The sequence below is a fragment of the Patiria miniata genome, unplaced genomic scaffold, assembly GCF_015706575.1.
Source record: "Patiria miniata isolate m_02_andy unplaced genomic scaffold, ASM1570657v1 HiC_scaffold_7, whole genome shotgun sequence".
In the NCBI taxonomy this organism is placed as follows: domain Eukaryota; kingdom Metazoa; phylum Echinodermata; class Asteroidea; order Valvatida; family Asterinidae; genus Patiria; species Patiria miniata.
Window position 1 is genome coordinate 30,424,470 of NW_024037074.1, and position 23,689 is coordinate 30,448,158.

Sequence of the window (23,689 nt, forward strand, 5' to 3'; positions counted from 1 at the left end):
ATATGATGTTGTTTTATGTAAAAGTATCTAAAGTAGCGATGGCTTGAAAACACTTTGAGAAAATGAAGGCTTCCTTTCAGAGTTATGGGCAACAGCAATGATCAAACAAGATACCTTTTTGGCAACTCGAGTACTTTTGTTTTAGAGTACTAGTACTCGAATGTCACAGTACTCGTACTCGTAATGACGGTACTCGTACTCGGGCAGCAAAGCAGTCTTACTCGACATGTCGAAATTGTACTTGATCATCAAAGTACTCGTACTCGACTAGCAGTAGGCCTACTCGAAAAAAATGGTATAGTTTGACTTACCACAGCCTTATTTCATCATCGAAGCGTTCAGTTGGAAATAGTTGAAAGATATGGATTACTGATTTTTCTCAGTGCACATCCGGACAAACACATTTAACAGCTAGCCGTGAGTGGGTCTGTATCGGTTAGACTGGGCCTGGGCGAATTACGCACAATGAACCATTTGCCGTATGGCCGAATTCGGAAATAGAAGTACGAGTACTCGTACTCAAAAGTACAAGTATCTGCATTTAGTAATGCAAAACAAGGGTAAGTCAGCATGGAATTATTAATGAATCAAGAAAATGATTGTATATTTGCTGGTGAAATGGAGATTCAATTTTATTCTGCCAGTTTCCATAGAGGCATCGAGTGCATTTGTGTAAAAGCATCGACTATAGACATTCCCATAGACTTGTGCACACAATTTTTCACACTGAAATGTGCCCTTACCCAATAATCCCTTGTCCTTTTCCCACGAATTTCGGTATATTTACTAATTAGACCACGAGCAACAAATATAACCTAATTGCGACAACAAAAGAAATTACGATACCGTGTCTCCTTAATAGTACATTTACACGTATTAAAATAATTATTATAATAATAATAATTTTAATAATAATAATAAAAAAAACAGGTTCTTATAAAGCACACCTATCCTAAACAAAGCTAGATTAAGGCGATTAACAAAAAAAGTACCAAAAATTGATGCTCTGAATAGTTCTGTCTTCAAACGTTTCCTGAATATTGTCACTGAGTCAGACTGGCGGATTTCTTGGGGGAGATTGTTTCACAGATGAGGACCAGAAGAACCAATGGCACCCTGGCCGATCGATTTGTTACAGATAGTGCAAGTCTATATTGAAATGTCATTGTTTAAACTAAAAATTCCCCTTTCTTTACTTCATTCAATAAAAATCAGTTTTGGATGCCACAAGTGACACCAGTGCCCCGTCTGGCCAGCCAGCCTACCAAATCCTCAATAAGATTGATGAGAACGTCTACATTGGAGCCAATGAAACACTCATGAGGGTTTTTCTTGCAAACAACAAAGTGGCAATGGAGAAGGTAGGACATTTTCATTAGGTTTATATTGTCTGCCCTGATAGCAAGAAATGTGTTGTATTGAGAGTTTCTTTCATGAAAAAGTCAAGAAGTGTAAGGGGCTACATTCCAGCAATTTGTTTTAAAGGGGAACATGTTGAACATACAATGTTCGTGAGTACAATGGTATGAATAATTGTATGAGGTGATATATGCAATGTTTGCCTATTTATTTGTTGTTATTTACATTCCAGGGTACACCTAACTATTTGAAAACTGGTTTCCATAACGGCCCTGCATTGCACATTATTAAATAAGGTTATGCAAAAAATTTAAAAAAAAAAGCAAAAAAAAGGACATTGGTCAAACAGACTACGAAATTTAATACTTACAAATACGAGTACGTGGACTATCGAAATATCTACACAAATAAAGTGTCACAAAAGTAAGCTTTGAACATTCAGTATGGGCAACTGCTGTTTTACGGGATGGGCGAAACCCCCGCGAAAACCCTATTTGGAATAAACGCGGGAAAATCCCATCCGGCTCCATCTTACAGTGGCAACCAAGTTTACAACGTCATAGATCAGCGCATATGAAACTACAGGATGAGTAAAAAAAAACGAAACCCAAATGTCGGGACTATTGTTTTAGTTAAGTTCTGCATGTAGCACTTCCAAAATATAGGATATGAAAGCCCTATTCATAAACTTTTTTTGTAGTACAAGAATCATTCAAATCACTTAGGCACTTTTTAAGTTACGGAATTTTAAACACAACCACCGTTTTATGGTTCTGTCCACGGATCACAAAAAAGTGCAGTATTCTTTCAGCAAAACGAATATAAATCACCTACGGATGTATGTGAATTGTTTTGTTTTGCTAAAAGAACGCACACTTTTTGTTATCCGTGGACAGAGTTTTAAAACGGTGGTTGCGTTAAAAATTCCGTAACTTAAAAAGTGCCTAATTGATTTGGTATAAGCAGTTAGTTACGAGACGCAGCTCAAGACTGAGGCCTGTCTTTTACCATTTCAGAATGTGATCAAAATTAGTAAGGGTACAGAAAGTGAAACAAAGGAGTGTAATAATGAAGACAAATCATTAATTGGTTCCTTTGAAATATACTCAAGGCCTACCTACTCTTTAAATTCCAAAGAGTGAACATTCACTCCATTCGAGTGAAGATTCACTCCCACAGTCGGATTCTAGGGACTAGACGTTTTAGAGTGAAATTTCTTCAATCGTAAAGATCGAGGTTTTACTCGAGCTTCGACTGAAGTGGTTCATTTTTCAGACTATGACAATCGAAAATGAGAGCAAGTTTCACTCTAAAACGTCTAGTCCCTAATTTCACTCTTTGGAATTTAGAGAGTATAGGTTGCTGCTAATCGGGACAGGTTGGGATAATGGAATAAGACGAAACAAAAGATTGGTTTGTTTCTTGTCTAAATACTCTCATTTCTTTTCCCACTTAGATTGATACGCTGGCAACAATGGAACCCACAGGCCTTGTCATAACTTGTGCAACGAAAAATCCAACCACTCAAGAGGTGAGCTGGAACTAAGTTAGGGCTGTGCAAAATATATTCAAATATTTGATAGCAGCAAAATGTTTAAATAGTATTATTTTTTTCTGATTTCGAATATAATATGAACAAAGTAATGTTCTCGTGGAGATGATGTAAAAATGTATAAGCTGCGTGGTTAAATCGTTTGTGGAATGCCACACTTTAAAGGCAAACCACTAAGTAGGACAAATATCAACCACCAACTACCTCTTATTTATAATCGTCTCTTTATTAATTTGCGATAAGCGCATGGAGGTGCATGTAAAATCCCATGCGGCAAGTTTTAGAGAGTGCCATATCAGTCCATTTTACACTCTAAAAAGGTCCCGGGTCAGAATTGACCCGGAAAAGGGTCATGTGGGGCCTGACCCTTTTCCGGGTAAAAAATGACACTTTTCTTTGTCAAAATTATACTGTGTGACCCGTCTTTGGGTTATTTTGACCCGGAAAAGTGTCATTTTTTTCCGGAAAAGGGTCATTTTTGACCCGGAAAAGGGTCAGACCCCACATGACCCTTTTCCGGGTCAAATCCGACCTGGGACTTTTTAGAGTGTAATTATCAGATCCATTTCGATCAAGTCTAAGTTGGAAATAAAACACTGAAATATTTGAAATGAACATCCCTAATTTAAGTGTTGTATTTTTACAAGCTTTGTATCGATTTCTTCCATATGACAAAAACAAATCCAAGGCATTGACGGTCTAATCAGACCATTAAGTATAAGGAAAAGCAAGGAAGAAATTTCAAGGCTTTACTCCAATTCTTACATTCATTTATTTGCAAACCTATACAGATTGTCTGTTGGAACTTCATACGTATTGCAGAACAAACTAGTTCCGGTGATCTCCTTGTGTGTGGCACTAATGCAGAAAGTAGGCTGTGTTACCGGGTAGGTATCGTGATTTATATCATACCTTTGGAACACACTTTTGACGTTGGATGGATTATGAAACTTTTTAAGTAGGGCCTTGGGGCCGCCCCGTCGGAGATGGGAACTACAAACTTTGTTTTAATGACACCACATCTTTTTTAACTTTTTGGGCTAATTTGGCAGTTCCAGTTTGGGGCAGAATGTATTAATTTCAGAAAGCGCACAATTACATGTTAGGGATAATGGGACCCGGCGAGTCCGTCGGTAGAAGTCTCAGAACCACTACGTCGTATCCTTCAAGCAGTATGCTATACAGGGTGAGTAAAAAAAAAAACGAAACCCAAATGTCAGGCTATTGTTTTATTGAAGTTCTGCATATAGCACTTTCAAAATCTAGGATTTGTAAGCCCAATTCATAAGCTTTCTTTTAGTACAAGAATCATTCAAATCACTTTTGTACTTTTCAAGTTACGGAATTTTAAACACAACCACCGTTTTAAAGTTCTGTCCACGGATCACAAAAAAAAAAGCAAAACGAAAACAGTTTATACACATCCCTATGTGATTTGTTTTCGTTTTGCTGAAAGAACAATAACTTTTTTTGTAATCCATAGACAGAACCTTAAAACGGTGGTTGTGTTTAAAATTATGTAACTTGAAAAGTACATGAGTGATTTGAATGATTCTTGTACTAAAAGCAAGCTTATGAATTGGGCTTTTATATCCTACATTTTGAAAGTGCTACATGCAGAGCTTCACTAAAACAATGGTCCCAACATTTGGGTTTTCGGGGTTTTTACTCACCTTAAAGTGGGCTTGAGATTTTAGTGGGAGAAGAGAAAGGAGAACAACAGTAGTGAAGTACCGGTAGTAGTACTGTGATAACTCCGCGTGTCAACTAAAACAAAAGAAATTTTGTCAGCGCGATAACTTGAGAAATACTTTACATGTGAACTTCAAATTTGGTTTGTGTATTGTTCTTGGTAATCCTAAGAAGCCTATTGCATTTTGGGCTGAAAGGTCAAGGGTCAAGTTCACAGTGGCTGAAACAATAGAAATTTTGTCAGCGCGATAACTTGAGAAATACTTTACATATGAACTTCAAATTTGGTTTGTGGATTGTCCTTGGCAATCCTAAGAAGCCTATTGCACTTGGGGCCAAAAGGTCAAGGGTCAAGGTCACAGTGAGATCATTGGGATTAGGGATTAATTCATATAAAACCTACAGAAGACACTAATGCTGTCAATGAACGTTCCATTGTGACCAAGGTACGTGTAAGTTGATATTAAAAGAGTGGTTTTGGTTGCGGGGCATATGTGTTTGTAAACACACCTGACTTGTTTATGTTGTTTCTTGTTTTGTTTTGTTTTGTTTTTACAGTGCCCAAACGCCTCTCTAGCTGAGTGCACTCAATTAACTACAAATTATACAGCACTGGCTCCGGTTCCTCAAAAATACAATATTAATGCAGCGGCAGCTATATTCAGTAAGTATGCCTCATTTTAACTGAAGGTACAGGTATCACTGGGAAAAAAACACTAAGCAAAAAGGCAAAATTACTAACAGTGATATCTTCTAGTTTAAAGATATGTATTGTACTGAACCTAATATGAGTGATTTCCACGAGAAACAAGAAGACTGACTTGCTCTAGCTGACGTTTATCGGAATTACATGTACTATCAAAAGCAGCAATACGTACAACTAACTGCACCAACTACTTGTTGGCATGGTTTTCCACCATAATTTTATTTTATGTTATTCCAGAGAGTGGCAATGGGGATATGTTCTATGGTGGGGGTGCAGCAGCAAACACCTTCAGCAGATTTTCTGTAAACGCAGAGTTAAGCGCCACTAAGCCCATCAATTTTGAGCTAGATACAGTCACTGTCGGAGAAGGGTTTATCAAGGGTAAGTTGGACAGACACAGATGAAGATTTGTACCCATGCACAGACGACATCAGTAAAAAAGATGCATGTACAAAAACTAATTGGCCAGTACAAGGTATTGATGCAAAGTGCACAATTACTCATTGACAACACCAAGTTATATTTTATATACTTTGTTTTAATAAAGTTGCCTGCTCATTCTGCGGTTTTATGCATGTGCAGTGCTTACATGTTTCCTAGGTGTATACTTGTATGCACTCTGCTGTTTTACATCACCCGCTTCAACAACCCCACTAATGACATGATTTCATGGATTCTCAATCGATATTGTGGCGATTTTGTCCCTTGAGTCTGCTACCCGGTCGGGCCAGCCCACGCCAGCGAGCGGTCTAGCGTTTGAAGGCCGGCGACGCCGATCCGTTTTGGCGGCAGTTTACCGCCTGGCCCGCAGCACACCACCCAGTTCAACCACACCCCAGCAATAGTTCAACCCCAAAGCACCTGGAACTCTCACAGTACACGTTGAATTACAGTGAATGAGGATTACTGACTCGTTCAACATTCATGAATTGAAAAGCGCTAGATTAACTAATTCCAGGGTAGTCCAATAATTAATGATCTATACTGTGATTGGGGACTCGATTATCCGAGTGAATCAAACTCACACTACGTATCAGGCTCTTCCCTGGACTTCAACTGATTCGCTAACCGGGACGTCTGCTCAGGGCGATTGCCACACGGGAAAAGAGGACGAGCAACAACCGCGCTTGTTTTTATACACAAATGCCATGCTAAACTGGTAGCCTCCAACTGTGTGAAGTACATATAAGACGGCTGGAAACCAACTAAGCCGTAGCCTAGCATCCTAAAAACTCGGTTGACGCACTAATCGATTCTGCATTGCGCTACAATATCTAAACAAAGGGACATTTTCAGAATAAGAGCACCATATTATAATGAAAATCTTTAATGCCAGGCAAAACGCAAATATGACATCTCAAGAATAACCCCTGCATGTGTTCCAGAAAGTAAGTCCTGAAACATGGCCATTTTTGTCGCATTTATGTGGTACCCACTTATGATTATGTCTTTGCCCAATACAAGAGTCACCAAAGCATTTAGTTTCTCTTCTTTTTTGTCTCTACATTTATATCTGTGTTTTTCCTCGTACGCTGACAGAACCAACCTTTATAGGGAGACCCTTTGATTACACTCACGATGACGGTAACGAGTACGTGTTTCTGATCTACCGTGAAACTGCACTGGAATACACCGCTGGGACCAAAGTGTACTCACGCATAGCCAGAGTGTGCAAGGTACGTACTTTACATGGAGACAAACAGTTGGAGCCAATATGGTGATCATCTCCGGTATCAATATCATGAATTAATTGAGAATACTGATATTTCCCCACGATGGGATACCAGGCCGTCTCAGGTTTATAGTTCTCAGTTAATGCTGCTACCAATTTATATCCCCCGGGTTGAGAGAGGGAAGTGCGGGATTGAAGTGGCTTGCCCAAGCATATGAGATATGACCAGCACCAGGATTCAAAGCCCTGATCCTCTTGTCCTGAGTATAACAAACCACAAATTTTACCACAGTCCCCCTATACCAGGAGGAGGGGGAGAGGAAGATGTAAACCCCATATTTCTTACCTGAAGTCCAAAATAGTCCCAAAAATATGGGTGACAAAGTTAAGCTTTGAATAATTGTATGCCTGTGTTCACAAATTGCCTGTCAATTTTCAGCTACATGTAACACAATATTGTTTTCTTCAAGTATATTTTCAGCCTCCCTGGACCCAAACTAAAGTTGTATTCACCACATCATATGCGTGCCCCCCCCCCCCAAAAAAGTTTACAGTTTCTGAGTGAAATCTTCATATGGAATGGGAAGCACAATTCCCATGCAGGATAACAAGCAATATCTGCGCTGACACTCTTTCAGTTGATATAGTTGGTGTCTGGGTTTTATTGATGAAGCTTTGATATAATAGTAACTAAATTGGAAAATCAAGTTTAATTTGTAAGGCTTTTAATTTACAGAACAGCAGGCGTTACCAATAGAAGCTGGACTTATTCCAAGTGAAACGTTGCTAATATTTCGAATATGTTGTTTAATTGTTATTGAATCATGGTCCATGGTATTTAAACATCTCGTTATTCCTAAACCTTTTCATATATTAACCATGACATCGTCCAACGAAAGAAAAAGTCAACCAAAAGGTTCATTGTGAAATTATTCCCCATTTCCCATCTTGTCCACTTACATGTTTCACCACGTATAGAATGATACAGGAGGCACCGTCAACACAAAGAAGTTTGTCACCTTCATCAAGGCTCGTTTGGAATGCTCCGTTCCCGATGGTAATGAGCCGGCATTTGAATATGATTATATTCGTAAGTATTCACATTGAGCTCACTTTCTATTACTTTCACAAAACGATACCTCACTTTCAATAGCTATAACTTCAAAAAATGAACAACAAACGATCAGTTGCCCATGGCAACAACAACCACAGTAAAACGGATGGAAACATCACACTGCTTATTTGAGAACATGTCTTTCGTTGAACACAGATATTCCAAAGCTTTTTCACCCACAGCTTTATTAATGAATTTTTTTACGAATAATAAAAACGTTTCAGTAAAGTGTTAAAAAGTGTTATTGGAATTGCACTGATTTCAATAAGGGAATAACAGTGTGAGGAGCCGGTCTTCACTGCGTGATAATGACCGGGTGTGGGGGTGACCGCTGTTAATGGACCGAGACGAAGTCGAGGTCCATTAACAGCGGTCACCCCCACACCCGGTCATTATCACGCAGTGAAGACCGGATCCTCATACTGTTATTCCCATTAATAAATACCTTTTTAACGAAAAGTGACTTTCTTTCGGCGATATTTCCAGACTTTTTTGTGTTCATGTTCATGGGCCATATTTTAGCTTAACAGCTATAACGACGTAAACTCAACAGAAACTCTTGCCGTAGCGAAACAAATTACAACAATGTTTTCATATCTTTACCTGATGGAGGAAGCTGAAATCTCGTTTACACATTCCTTGTGTCCGGAATTACAAAGATACTTGGTTTAGGAAAGGTAAATATGTCGGTGGGTGAAGTGTTCAAAGAAAATAAATCGTAGATCTACGCTTTCGTCGTAAACATCCTCACTGCACTGCTGTACGATGTCGTTTCAAAACTTCCTTACGCGCGCGCACGCACGCATCCCTAGCAACTGTGTTGCGTACGCGCGCGTCAGTCTCACGCGATGGGGGTTGAGCGCATGTGCAGTGCTCTATTGTTACAAGCTACCCCAGGACTGTTACTATAGTTTGACCAATCATTGGCTTGTATGGGGCTGAACGGGGCTGGATCAATGCTGGTTCAGGGGCCATTTTTTCGCTTGTTCTTTGAAGCCGGTCCATTATCACCGTTAATGCCCGGCCACGTGATCGAGTCTCGACCAATCAAAAACCATCAACTCTCCAAGGTATTTATTAATTCCCTATAAATGGTTCTGCAATTTCCCATTAATATCAGATCCTGCGCATAAACTCAATGATGGTTCTCATTTTACACGACAGGAGGGACCCTGATGTATTGCAGATCAGTTTCTCATCGTGAACTGAAATGGCGGAAATGTTTTATAGATATGATTCATGGTTGAACATTATATTTAAAAGGCCATTCTTCCTGGTTTGCTGAAGATCTTCATCGATCATGAATGGCTATGCTAAGCGCTAGGTGTCTGATATAGTATGTCTCGCATTATTAAGTTCAAATCTAGGAAATGTTAAATATATGCTTGTTCAATTTCAATTGATAGAGGATGTTGTCTGGGATGCCAATAATCAGAGCGTGTATGCAGTATTTACCAATCAAGAGTAAGTTCAAACCATCTCGTGTATATATTACTCCTTTTATTCATAAATCAGGAATAGAAACCTAAATATAAATCAAGAGACAATCTAAATTTTTACAAAGAAAGGAGTGAAATATAACAAATAGTGATAAGAGATTCATGTTTTCATAATTTTCTTGTTTAATGTTCAGCATATTTATTTTGGTGATTAATTATTCATTTTATGAAGGATTCGTGTTTCCGTTATTTTCTTGCTATTGTTCAGCACTGTAAATCCATAAAGAGCGCTTGATAAATTACTGTATTGTATTGTATTGTATTGTATGTGTAGTGAAATAAGTAAGTTAATGTAATACAAAGAAAAATAATTTAAGTGGTGGACGGGGGAAGTGGAAATGATAAAAACAAAAGAGGTCTACAGAATAAATAGATTAACTAAAATAATTGAGCTATCATTTTAACCCAAATAAAGCTTAGCTACACATCATGTTTGCATGTATTCAAGGGTTAATTTTATTAACTGTATCATCTCGCTTTAACTTTGAGGATGGGCAAGAAATGTACCTTTGTTCATGATTTCATTAGAAGGGAGTCTATAATGAAATACAGGGATACTTCGAGGGGGGGGGGGTTGAAAAAATTACTTGTCCCAGTTTATTCACTTTTCTTTGTTGACGCCAACACTGTGTTGTGTAATTATCTGTTTATTATTTGTATTTTTGACCTGTCCATATCCAGAGTACAAATGGAGAATGTGGGGCCTCTTTTAAATTGTTCTTGAAGGCAGTCGCAGGTATTGGTCCCACTTGTTCAGTAGAGCTACTGTTCAGAACATATACTTTTCTTTAAAATTATAAACTTGGTGGATTGTTTTTCAATGACTTATATAGTTCATGGATATGATCGCTATTTCAGAAATGGCCCCGTGTCGTCAGCCCTTTGCCAGTACAGGATGGAGGATATCATGAATCTGTTCGATAACGGTAATTTCCTGCAACAGAATGATGGCGATGTCAACGCTCTGTGGAAGCTAGCGAATCCGCAACCGAACCCTAGGCCTGGGAAGGTATGTCCATCACTGTGCATGTTAATTTAAAATACGCTTTGTGCAGAAGCTGCAGATTGCACTGTCACCTTGAATGAGAACACACAGTAGTATTAAATTGTGGGGTACTCACAGGTGTAGACAGCAGGGGGGGGGGGGGGGGGGGGGGGGGGTTATTTCCCCCTCCCCAATATTTTGAAAAGACTGCCCTTTTCCTTCACCCCCCCCCCCCACCCCCCCCCACCCCCAATATTGTAAGAGTGCCCAATTTTTTTTAACAAGGGCCCTTTTCCGGAAAGTGCCCTTTTTTCCCAAACAACTGCCCTGTAAAAAAATGTAAACGTGCCCTTTTTTGTTCCATCGGCGGTTACGGGTGGCTTTTTTTAATGCCGCGCATTAAGAACGCCATATATTGTGGACAATCGTCGGTTTTGAACCGCACCCCAGTCAACAAAGGGAAACTCCCCCCCCCCCCCACCACCACCACTAGAACAAATGTGTCTACATTTCAGGACCGATGTGCAAGTACCCTTTTAAAGAAATTGTCAACCCCCCCCCCCCCCAATAAAAGTAACCGTGCTACGCCATTGGTACTTACATAGATCTTATTATTCCCTTCGTCAGAACCTTCCTTTATGGGTAAGGTCATACAAGGGGAACTTTTACTACCAATTTTGTATTGAAATAGAAGTTCACTTTAAATGTAAATCAAATGACAAGGATCTATACATCACTAATTTATAACAAATATTGAGTGGCTTTAAATTGTGAAATGGGAGGAATATTATGGCACGGTAATATTCCAGTTTTATTTTTATTGACTTTTCCCGCAAAAGTCCAGAATTTACCTAGCGATAATGTTCCTCCCATTCCACTATGAGCCGCTCGATATTTGTATGCCGACTCGATAGACCACTAGAATGGAATGCTGTTTATTCTGGGGACAGCTACAGGCTTGCCTTGTCTTGTAAATTTTACTCTGAGCACATCTCATTGCTACAGTATTTTGTAGTTTTTGATGTAGCTGTAAGCCTATATTACAAGGTATATTGATTATTTTCTTTTTAACCTGTCAGTGTTCTGAAGTCCACGACACTGACTACCCTCCGCTGCTACATAAGTTGGTGCCCAGCTATAACGCCAAGGAACGAACTGGAGGAACTCAACAAACACCACCATCCAATTTTCCCACATCAGATCCGCCCATACTTAACGTGGACGATGTTCGCTTCACCAGCCTGGCTGTCGATTTGGCTGTCGATTTGGCTGTCGACTCTTCTGCAGTGTACTTCGTTGGAACAAGTACGTACCTGTAATAAGCGTTGAAAGCATTTCAAATTGGGTTACAGATTGGGTTCTTGATTTGGTTCCAATTTTTGTCCGAAATTGGGAAGTCTTCAAACTGATGCTTTCTCATAGTACACGAACTTGAAAACCGAAGAAAAAGTCTCTTCAGCGGGGGCATGTAGCACTCACATCGTTCTTAGACTTAAGCAGATTCCAATGCTAGCACCAAAGACCTAAAGCCTTACAACCTGAGGACCTTCCCAAGAAAACCTTTCAGAAATGGGAGCAGAGTTCTCAGGTTATCCAAGTGCAGAAATACACTCAAAAAATGTCAATTTAGTGTACTTCTGATGACATATCTACACCATTGAATAACTAGGCTCCTAATACCTATCAGTGAATGAGAGTTTTAAATGGGCTTTCTTTTTGCCTCGATTTTATCAGCAAATGCAAAAAAACGAAAATAATACTTCTCCTGCCGATCCCTCTTTCTTCAATATAGGTGCTGGAAGTTTGATCAAATTTACGACAGAAGTATGCGACGGAGTTAACACGATAACAAGTGTTGAGCTTGCAGGATTCGTAAGTACTATGACTTTTACGGAGCTTAGTTCTTGTTCCAGAAAAACAGGGTTCCCAGCACACTATGCAAACCAGAGAAGCCGTGAAAACGTGGTTCCGTTTGTCCAGTCAAGGGAAACTCGGGAAGGTCCTGAAAAACACAACAAATCAGGGAACACTCGGGGAATTTTAAAAACACCAAAAATCAGGGGAAACTCAGACTTTGGGACTTTTTTTAGCCAGTTTGGCAAAAATTGGCGAATGGATAAAGTGTGATTAAATTATAAGTCTACTCTCCAGACAATAACAATTGGACACACCTCTTGATTTCACTGCATTCTCATTTAAGAGAACATTTTCCTCATGCCACCTTTGAATATTTCTCCAGGAAACATTTAGGGAATAGTCTGGAAATTGTGCTTTCATAGTTTGCTGGAAACTTTGTTTTTATTCACTAGTTTTGCTAAAATGTAGCGAGTATAATTACCTATAAATGTTGCTACAAGTTTCAGAAATTTGTTTCTTGTGCAGTTAGTTACAAGAAACATTTGTTGGGGTGGAAGAAGATGTACATAAGGAACTGATTTTTTCTCTGAAGAATGCCAACGGTCCCATAAATGGGCTGGAATTGTTGAGGAGTGCGGATTCTGCTGCCACTTTCCTGGTGGGCACATCCGATGTCCAAGCCTCCATCGAATGGCCCTTGAACACCGAATGCCAATCAGCACGAGATGAATCGGAGTGTGCGCTCAGGTACCCTTACTGTAATTACACTGAAGCCGGATGCTCATGGTAAGTGCTCTACATCAGCTTTTTTCATCTTAATCCCATAATCACCATACTGGCGGCCTAGAAACTGAACTACCCAAGCCTAAATTGCCAGTGTCCAATTGCCGTAATGTCGCTAATGTTGCTAGCATACTTTGGGCGTGGTCCCTAACTACATGGCATTTATGAGTTTATTGGTTCTGACTATAGCGCCCCTGAACAATAAAATAGGGTAGGGCCAATGATCTATATTATACTGACTGGATACAACCTCGTCCCCAGTGCTTACTTTATTTCCGACACCGTTTCCAATAGTAATCCCTGGATAAGAAACTTTCTTCCTGTATTCAGATTCGATACCGCAGTTAGCTAGAAATGGATTTATATCGTGTACTTTGTGTTATTCACAACGTGCAGTACGTATTTTCACGATCGTTCGTCCACACCTTGTCGAAAATATTATAAGTTAAGGAAGCGATTTTGGATCATCAAACTCGTTTTATTTATTCATTTTCCCAACAGTGTTATTTTACTCATGTTAAAATTTTGTTCAAATATAAAATTTTATTGATGACATTTCTTATACTTTTACGTGGCCAAAGGGAGCTTCAAAATGGCGTCCAGTGACTTCATACCTCACGGCACGAAGCGCTATCCAGTTAGTATAATAGAGATCAGTGGTAGGGCTGCATAGTACTATTGGTAGAGCACCGGAACGGCAATCCGGAGGTCAGGTTCAAACTGCACTCAATTCAATTTCTTCAATTTAATCATTATTATATGCATGTACTTTCTAGTAGTTTCTCTTGTACCTAGTAGTTTCTCTTGTTGTACAAATTTTGTTGTTCTGAAAATGTCCTATCTTAGTAGTTTCTCTTGTACCTAGTATACAACATTTGCAAACATCAAAAAACGAAATGATCAAATTATCACGAAATACCTTACTGAATTGTTAGGGATTGACAGTCTAAAGCATCCTGTTAAATTGTGGTTCCTGGTGTGCTGACATTTCCAAGAAAAAATGTATTTTCCAACGCTGGTCGGCCGACCAGCTTTGGAAAAAAAAACTGGCTTTTTTCCCAAAACTGCTTCTAACTTTTCACTTAGTTATTTTGCACTTTCTTTGCAATTGATTATACACCTGTGAAGGGTAGTACAAGCCTGCTAGAGTGATTCTTTGACCTTACAATTCCCCAAAGTCTTTACATTTCTCCGTTTCAATCTTAAGTGGGGTCAGGGAACCAGACTACAAAAACAGGATTGGTTTATTGGTTTTTCCAGCATATACAAGCCCAAAACGTGAAACAAGTCAGTTTAACAATATTTGCTATAACATACTTATCCTCCAAATCCATTTATTTCTGAAAATTGCAGCAAAAGCAAATGTTGTACAATCCCTTTAAGCCTTGAGTCCCATATATCACACCACATATTCGCCATACTCTATGTTGTAAGCACTGTTTACTCCGAGCTGTCCAAGAAGGCTAGGAATAATAGTCACAGTAACAGTAGGTGAGTGGTCGTCGCCGGGATATTTTGCTAGAAGGGAGCAAAGCACTCACAGAACGGAAGGCCATGATTTTTTTCTAAAAGTCATCTGATTTGTCGTATAGTGATTAGATTCTAATTTCTTTCTTTTCCAGTACCGCAAATAACTGCACCAATGACCCGCCTACAGGTACGTCACATCCCTTTCCATGTGGTGCATTATATCGGCGTGAAGATCACAACTGGTTTTACTGGCAAATGTTACATTTAAACCAAGTACATCACGGTATTTTGGATTGTAATCACACCATCATCAATCGAGCTTCACTATAGACGACTTTGCATATTGATAGCAGTTGGTTGCGTTTTATAGACGACTTTGCATATTGATAGCAGTTGGTTTGTAGCAAACGCCCACTTAAATTAAGGCATGCAGTTTTGGTGGCATTTGATAATTCCATCAAGAATACACTTGCCATTGTCGATGGTTAGTGAGTGAAATAAATCCAAAGGAGCATAATAAGCTGGCCTTCTTAGACCAGCCAAAACAACTTTTACAGTTGCATTGATCGCTTGAATTTTACAAAACAAGAATTTCACAGTGGGTAATGGCCAATGCTGTGGGGCGCTTAATAGGCGGGCGGTTAATGGGCACTATTTGACTAGAGTGCGCACTTCAAGGCGGTACAAACTAATGTCGACATTCACGCGACATTGAAAAAGGGTACTTGTGGAGAAAAAGGACACTCGTGAGACAATATTGGTCGGGGGACTAAACATCCACTCACCCCACCCCCGGCGGTGATTACAGTGATTATCGTGTGCTCCATCTTTTGCAGAGTTTTCTGACAATGTACTGACAGTGTTCCCCAACTCGAGTGTATCGGCCTGCCTGAACGACCACGTGTACTGGTTTTGCCATCTAGACAATGACAACACGATTGTCGAGTCTGCTGTTGTCACTCTGAAATGGGATATAAGTAAGTATTAAGGCTGGTTCATATTTATGAACCAGCAATAAAATTATGTGCAATACAATTAAGACAGCTCTTTCCTACTTACATCACCAATTACATGCCGACTTCCAAACCAACTCCAGAGGTAATCGCTTTTTACAAAGAAGGATCAGGACATAGCGATACGGCAGTTCAATCGTTCCAACAGCTATCAAATGGTACAATGAGCAACTGGAACGGTGAGCTTTCGTGTTGATGACTCTGATCCCTCATCAACGTAATGTAATGTAGTAGTTTGATTTTTACATGTAATTACCGGATTTAAATATTTGTGGTAACTATATTGTATTTTTACATCTTCTTAATTAATGATTGTATGTTTTTATAACCCGTTTCTCTGTCAAGACCATTTTAATTTCCCTCGTGAGGGATAATAAAGTTTAATATAATCTAATCTCATCTCATCTAATCTAATTCAATCTAATCTAATCTAATCTATTTCACGCAAATTTTCAGTGCAATGTTAATTCGTTAGGGTCATGGCAAAAGGGTCATTTGACGTCTTGCAAATAGCTTCACTGCTGCTTTTGCGTAAACTCTGAATTAGCCATTAGGGTGATCCATTGAATGCGCAAATTAGGAAAGAAAAACAACCAAAATCGCGTATGAACAAATACATTACCAACAGAATAGGGCTGCATAGGTCAGTTGGTAGAGCACCGCAATGGCAAACAGGAGGTCGCGGTTTCAAACCCCGCTGCAGTCGATTTTATTTTTGGTCAAGTAAAAGAGATCTTGCTTAGTATATATTTTTTAAATTGTAATAATATCTACAGCGGAAAGTGAGGAGATCAAGATGACACCTATATATACTAATGAACTGGTACAATTGGACGTTATTGTGAAGAACAGCACCGTAGGGAGCTACAGCTGCACGACGGATGTTGGAGGCAGAGTGGTGACTAAACAAGTTGAACTCGCTATGAAAAGTAAGTCGATAATTATTTTCTCATTGCATTCTCCAAAATGTATTAACTGAAACATAAATATCGGATATATATGTGTGATCATAAATAAACTCAGACAACAGTCTAGGCAACATTTAATAAAAAGGCTCATTTAGGGTAAGAAGAGACATTTTTGAGTAGAAATTGGTAACCTTGCTGTTTAACCTAATTTAGGGGTGCTGAAGTTGTTTAAGTCCTCAACGTAAGGCAACCCTCCGCCTATTTTTAGCCCAATTTACGGACACCTCAATTTCCCCCTGTTGATTTTTTAACCTAAATATCAAGACGTTATAATTGTTCACAGGTGAACTGTGCCTGTAACAGTACTTTTTCCAACAGCTCTCATTGGTTTTGTTCACGTTTTCTAATCGAGGACGTCCTCCATTTGGTTCCTGTCCTCGATTCACCGATGATGTTGTACGTGTTTGTCCTCGATTTACACTATAAACAAACGTTAACATAGGCCTACACAGACACACACGTTTGTTTATGGTGTAAATCGAGGATATTTTTTGTTGTTCCTCTTTCCTTTTTTCTTTGTGTGCATTCTAACTTTTGTCTCCTTCTGTCCTAACTTAATATTCTCCGATCTATTTGACAACTCTGTTTTTTGTTCCAGCGGACTGCTTAACATGTGACAATCTAAGTGCACGCTTGAAAGAGTATAACACTCTTAAATCGCAGAATGAGGCTTTGCACATGATGTATGGCAACGGAAATGTAAGTTGGTTTCAAAGTAAATGTGTTTGTTTGTATATGTATATTTGTTTTATTAAAAAGGGGGAGAGGGGAGCTAATTCTAATTTAAACTCTATTACAATATCTAGACATATTCTTCAAAAGAGACCATCATTCTTATTCTCTTCTGTTTGTCCAAATGTCAAACTTTTTGGGGAAATAACCAGAGACATGTTGTTGTCTGTATACTGATTGTCAATAGGAAAAAAACTGAAATTGTGTGGAAGCACTGCATGATCAGTGGGCCAAGTATTCAGCCAAGATAGAAAAGACCACTTTGACTAACAAAAGCAGTTAATAAGGGAATAAATGTGTGCTCCGGAGGTTTTTATCACTCTGTTTAATACCACTTAGAGTCTGGGTGCTGATAATTACCCGAGCCGGAGGCGAGGGTAATTATCAGCACCCAGACTCTAAGTGGTATTAAACAGAGTGATAAATACCGACGGAGTACATATTTATTCCCATTCATAAATACCTTTTCGGTAAAAAAAAATCATATAATTCGTTCAAAACATCCCGATTTTGTTCAACAAATTCACTTTATGCTTTTGGAATCACCCCTCCTGCAAAATAATGGAGTGTTCAGCTGGCGAGTAAGATAAAAACAACCCTTTTATGGAGATTGACGCGCGCGTATCATGTTCTATGCGATGTCGCGCAGAACGCACCTGGCGCGTTGCGTTTTGAATTTAGAACTATAAAATTCTAACTCCCTGGTAGTGTTGCGCATGCCTACGTGAGGATTGTGAACGTTCAACCAATGAAACGATCAGAGGCACTGGATTTTTAGGAGTCCACATTTTATTGTGACCCTGGAAAAGTGTTTAAGACCAGCTAGCCATGTCTTTATCATCCGTTTAATACCGGCCACGTGACGGGCTCTCGACCAATAGGAATGGCTAAACTGTCGGAGGTATTTATGAATTATGAATAAGACAAAAGGTAGAAACACAATGGAGTGTGGTTAACCTCTTTCCCATATACTGAGGGACATTTATTAAGAAGAGTGGATCAATGGGTGCGATCTTGCTACAGAAAGTTGGTCCCTCATGCCTTGCCCGATCTCAACCCCTGGAATTTTGTAATTTAAATATAAATAAATTGAACTAAATTAAAGAGTATTGTAGTACCTATATAGCGTTTTCGATACAGCGCTGTATTTCACGTAGATCTTATGGACGTATTATTTTCAGCAGTTGCTTTGTTTAAGTATAGACCTGTGATCTAAATTGGTGTGGAAGAAAATTTAACGTTAGGCCTCCTGCTGTGGTGGTTAAGCAGCACACAGTTTCTTTCTCCTTTGATGGTACACAGCTCGTCACCGTTTTCACCCAAATATGTCCAAAATTACCATCTTTTCGATTTGTTTTTTGTTTCCAATATTTTGCTTTAAAACAATGTACTTAACCATTTTGACATGTTTCTGTAAGCAAAACATCATTAATTTCCAAGTTACATTAATGTTGCAAGGAGCATCTATCTCGATAAATGCATTTTGCGTTTTCACGAAGAGCCACATACATTTTGGCACCTTGGACGTGAACAAACCTATTGCGCGGAAATCCGTAAAAGTAGGCCAACTGAGATTTCCGTTTTCACGAAGAGCCACAATCTTTGTTACATTTTCAGCTGCGCGCGCGTACTCACGCGCACCTCTGCAAATACACGTTGAACAGAAAGGGCAAAAATGTCGGAAACCTTAATTTTCGTTTTCACGAAGAGCCACGTATCTTTTCTAATTTCACCAATTAACTGCTGTATTAAGTCTAATTACTGGGTTCATGTAAAAATTCAGCTCTCATAGAATCGTGTGATGGTTTCAAAGAATCGTGTGATGGTTGGTGCACAAAGTTGTTGCAAAGTGTGGGGGTTTTTTGCAGTTTTAAAATATGAGGAACTTCTTTTGCGATTATTTCGAAAACGCATTTTCTTCAAAATCCAAATAATGTGGCTCTTCTTGTGACTGTTGTCGGTCACTGGAATAAAACAGTGTTAATGTTTACTTCGGTAAGTTTGAAACTCTCTGGCCAGGCAAATGTTTTCACATCTTGATTCCTGTGTGTTTTTCCCCAGGAAATGTGTTCTGTGAAACGCCAGGATTGCGCAACTGTGGACTTAACATGTCCAACGTCGCCATAATAACTTTTTCTTCAACATTGTGCATTTATAAATGTATGAAGGTTGGCATGTTTATTTTGTTTTTTAAGTTTAAGTTTATTCGCAAACACAATCGGTGGGAATAATCCAGAACTGCAACAAAAAAAAGATCAGTTTTTCTGGAGCTGCTGTGTACATAAATTGGCCAAGCGCAGAAAATCTAAGCTGCAACTTGTGGTAGGCTATTTATTTTTTTGCTTGGGCATTTGGTCTGTTGGAAAGTCTTAAGTACAGTCAATTCTATATTCGTACTACATCTGTGTATATACTAAACTTTTCAGTTTTTGCTGGGGTATTTGGTCTATTGGAAAGTCTTAAGTACAGTCTATTCTATATCGTACTACATTTGTGTATATACTAAACGTTTCAGTTTTTGCTGGGGTATTTGGTCTGTTGGAAAGTCTTAAGTACAGTCAATTCTATATCGTACTACATTTGTGTATATACTAAACTTTTCAGTTTTTGCTGGGGTATTTGGTCTATTGGAAAGTCTTAAATACAGTCAATTCTATATTCGTACTACATACAGTACTAAACTTTTCAGTTTTTGCTTGGGTATTTGGTCTTGGACAGTCAGTTCTATAGTCGTACTAAACTATAGTCGGATGTATCGTATATGTGCATAAATTTCCTACGCAGAGAACGCAGCTTGTACACAAAGGTTGACTGCATAAATGCAAAAACCATCACCTTCCATGATACACCGAATTATATTATGTAATTTGTTGGAGATTGTACTTTGATTTTGTTGATTTGATTTTGATAGCTTCGGCATTCTTGTACATTCTTGTACAGCCCTTTTACAACTTCTTATACTTCAATGCAACTTGTTTAGTTTATCCAAAAACCTCTGCCATGTAACTTTTAATATTTCTTTGAATTACTTACTGCATGTGTCATCACTTGCAGGCCAAAGGGTTACAGACAAGTAAAAGGAACGTTTACCTTAGAATACTGTTAACAATATTCTGTTGAATTAACCTGTTTTATTGACCTATCGCCATTAGCAAGTTGGCCACGCCCCTTTAATAGACAACCCTATGTATAGGTTTTGTACACTAAATTTTGTTTGTCTATTATGTTGGGCGTTCCGCGTTCATTTGTAGCGTATGCTGTGGTGGACAAGCCATGTTGAGTTGAAAATGCAGCCGTGAGCGACCTCGTTCCTCATGGGTACGATCTTGCTGCGCCATGTTGTTTCCCATCATGCCTTGCGCGACGACGCGCACGCGCCCATGGAGTCGAGGCTGAGCCGTGATTGTCGGTATAGAGAGGCGTAAGTGTCGTAATTGATCCACGCAGAAACCCGAGTGAAGAATCCCACCGTACCCGTCATCAAATCTGTCATAATTGGTGTGAGGCTATTGCAGCACAATCCTAATCATTGTAGAAATAATGTGGTTGCCCTTGAGCAAGTAGCGGCCATTTTGCCTCCCATGTCTTGGCAAGCTGACTTTGCGTCATCCCAAGTTTGCTTTCATAGAGTGAAGCGATATTCAGGCGTTCTGGAACAATTGTGGCGCGCAAGAGCAGTGTGTCAGGAGAGGCAGGAACCTGACCCAAACTGACCATTTCTATACATTAACAGCTGAAGTGATTGCTACAAAATTAACCAGTCTATTAACCAGTTCAGAATGTAAGTATTGAGGTAGACTGATGCAGAATAAAAAGTGGTGGTCGCGCATTTTAATTATATGCAGAAGGAATTAATCTTTTTTCTATTGTGCCAAAAATCAAGAAGGTGGCATACAATAGATCGTGTAGCCATGGTCACTTTATCGTCAAATAATAGTAAGGGTATAAGAAACTAGTCTTTGTGGTAATGACGGTTGGGAGAGACCATTATTTGTAAAAATCGTGTTTCCCCCCCCCCCCCCCCCCTGTGAATGAACTCTAGTTTGAAAACAATTCAGCCACTCTTTTTAGCAAGGGTCAATGATAGATGGCAAAAATAACTGACTGAAAAATGTTGACGTAAGTAAACAAAGTAGTAAAATCAGCCCCACGCTTGCTCCCCTTCGTTTGCATGAGGGTTATAAAAAACGTTCGTATTACAATCTTTAGGAAAAGGTGTTGCAATACAATCATCAATAATATGTTATCGTGAGAGAATGTAATGGATTACATGTACGTGTACATAAATTACGGCGCCTTACACACTTACGTTGCCATAAGGGATTGCTGAAAGTCTTTGTTTTTCTTTAGCAACTTTGCTTTGAATAATATAACATTTTATATAAATATGAAAATATTTATCCTTCGATTTTCAATACTCTTTTGATTCTTGCTTTATATATTAAAAACACGGGTATCATAGGTATTAAATTACTACCCTCAGGTCTTAGATCAAGATTCGTTAAACAATAAATGTTGGTGTGATAAAACTACTTTTTTGTTTTTGCTTGATAGTAAACCTTTCATTGATTCCAGAGTTCAGTTGTTTGTAAACCGTTTAAGAATGCGTGTTTTTAGTCGTCAATCGTGTCACACATTGAGAATAAAGGACTATTCTCAATTTTCCATTGATACAACAAATCTTTCGTTTCAGTATTAAACGATGTATGAATCTGTAGTTGAAGTTTCTGAACTGATAATCAAAATATAATTCCAGGAATCTCTGTGTGTCTGTCTGTTTTTCAATTATCTCCAGAACTGGGCACTGTATCAAGTTGAAACTTGGCAGGTGTATTGCTCAGGACCCCAGAATATACAGTGTTTAAGTTTAAAGTTGTTTGGATCATTGGATGAGTGACTGTCAAATAAGCTGCAAAAAGGAGCAATAAGCCATTTCGGAGTCACCAAAATGTACTACTGCGCATGCGCACATCCAATGACAACGATTAGGGTCGGGGGTAAACAGTTCGCCACACGCGTGCAAAATCAAAGCGGGGTACCAACGAAATCAAAGAAAAGTTCTCTCTTTTTTGAAGGAGATGCAAAATGTTGATTCAATGATTGTTTTCAACGGCACCATGGTTTAAGATGTTTTGTATGCTCCAACTTTTGTGCGAACAGAAATATCCATCTTTTGTTTTACTAGAACAAAATTGCAAAATGTGGATTCGATTACCACGTCCTCCATAGACTTGTGTGCATTTACCTGCTTTGTTTAACTTCCGACACTTAATCGTTGAGTCTGATGTGCGCACGTGCAGTAGGCCTAGTACATTTTTGTAACTCCGAAATGGCTATGCTTATACCAGAGGTATAGACTGTACAAACGTATATGGGTGCACACCGGTAAATAGGCCTAAATCAAAATACTCTATTTTAGAGAGTTCTGGGAGCCATAACATTGGGGAATTGAAGAGATATGGCAATGAACCTCTGACCCGGACTCGGGGCTTCCAATTCTAAGCATTTTGGAAACAATTGGGCTTGAAAGTGGCGCTATTTTGCCATGTTGTGGAGGGATCGTTTTTCAAGATGGCTGCCGTTCCACTTTGGGGAAAATAGGGGTCGTCTTCTTAGGGCGAGAATTTCTCGAAAAGTCAACGGTCAAGCCCCCAAAAAATGAAACGAAATTGAAAGACGACATGTCGATCATCCTTTTTCTGTGCAGCTTAAATACCTGTGAGAGTTCTGAGTATTTTTAAAAGAATTTTGAAGTATGGGCATTTAGCACTAGTGTCTATGGGAATTTATTTGCAGGGTTGCATCCGTATACAGACCGCGCCACGCATTACTGCACATTTTGAAGGGGCACTGCACTCTCCGCGCCACGGGTACGGTTAACCATGGGTGTTGGGTTGTACGGGCTCTACCATTCTTGAATGGGGGAAGGTCGCTGTACGGGCTGTACCATTCTTGAATAGGGGAAGGTCGCGAAACGGTCAGGTGGGCATCGACTATTTATTTTTTTCAGGGCACGGTCGAGCAACGGAAAGGTGCAGATATGGCGCGCTACAGCTATACCATTACGTTTGCGGGTATATTGAAGGCCAAGCAATTTGCCGGTATATACCAAACGGTCACGTTTTGAACGCGCACTATTTTTTAAATGTTGACCATTATAAGTCCAATTTTCCCACTGTTTTCCCACCACGATTGAATCTGAGGTTTTGTAAATTTTCTAGTAGGATTATTTTTCTAAATTACCCAGACTAGGATTAACATGAATATCAACATCATTTTGTTTTATT

The 23,689-nt window shown here is 39.2% G+C and overlaps 1 protein-coding gene across 1 annotated transcript in view; it reads left to right on the forward strand.

Moving 5' to 3' along the window:
• LOC119745521 (semaphorin-2A-like) overlaps nt 1-21,934 on the forward strand; it is a 32,428-nt gene extending 10,494 nt beyond the window's left edge. The window contains exons 3-19 of the mRNA XM_038221910.1: nt 1,216-1,361; nt 2,816-2,890; nt 3,703-3,798; nt 5,162-5,267; nt 5,547-5,690; nt 6,849-6,985; nt 7,960-8,071; nt 9,502-9,559; nt 10,453-10,603; nt 11,659-11,884; nt 12,372-12,451; nt 13,029-13,222; nt 14,842-14,876; nt 15,526-15,666; nt 16,479-16,631; nt 17,269-17,369; nt 19,464-21,934. Of these exons, the coding sequence (XP_038077838.1) occupies nt 1,216-1,361; nt 2,816-2,890; nt 3,703-3,798; nt 5,162-5,267; nt 5,547-5,690; nt 6,849-6,985; nt 7,960-8,071; nt 9,502-9,559; nt 10,453-10,603; nt 11,659-11,884; nt 12,372-12,451; nt 13,029-13,222; nt 14,842-14,876; nt 15,526-15,666; nt 16,479-16,631; nt 17,269-17,369; nt 19,464-19,529 (2,021 nt within the window). The 3' untranslated portion in view covers nt 19,530-21,934. The remainder of the gene's footprint in view (nt 1-1,215; nt 1,362-2,815; nt 2,891-3,702; nt 3,799-5,161; nt 5,268-5,546; nt 5,691-6,848; nt 6,986-7,959; nt 8,072-9,501; nt 9,560-10,452; nt 10,604-11,658; nt 11,885-12,371; nt 12,452-13,028; nt 13,223-14,841; nt 14,877-15,525; nt 15,667-16,478; nt 16,632-17,268; nt 17,370-19,463) is intronic.
• Nucleotides 21,935-23,689: the final 1,755 nt, after the last annotated feature.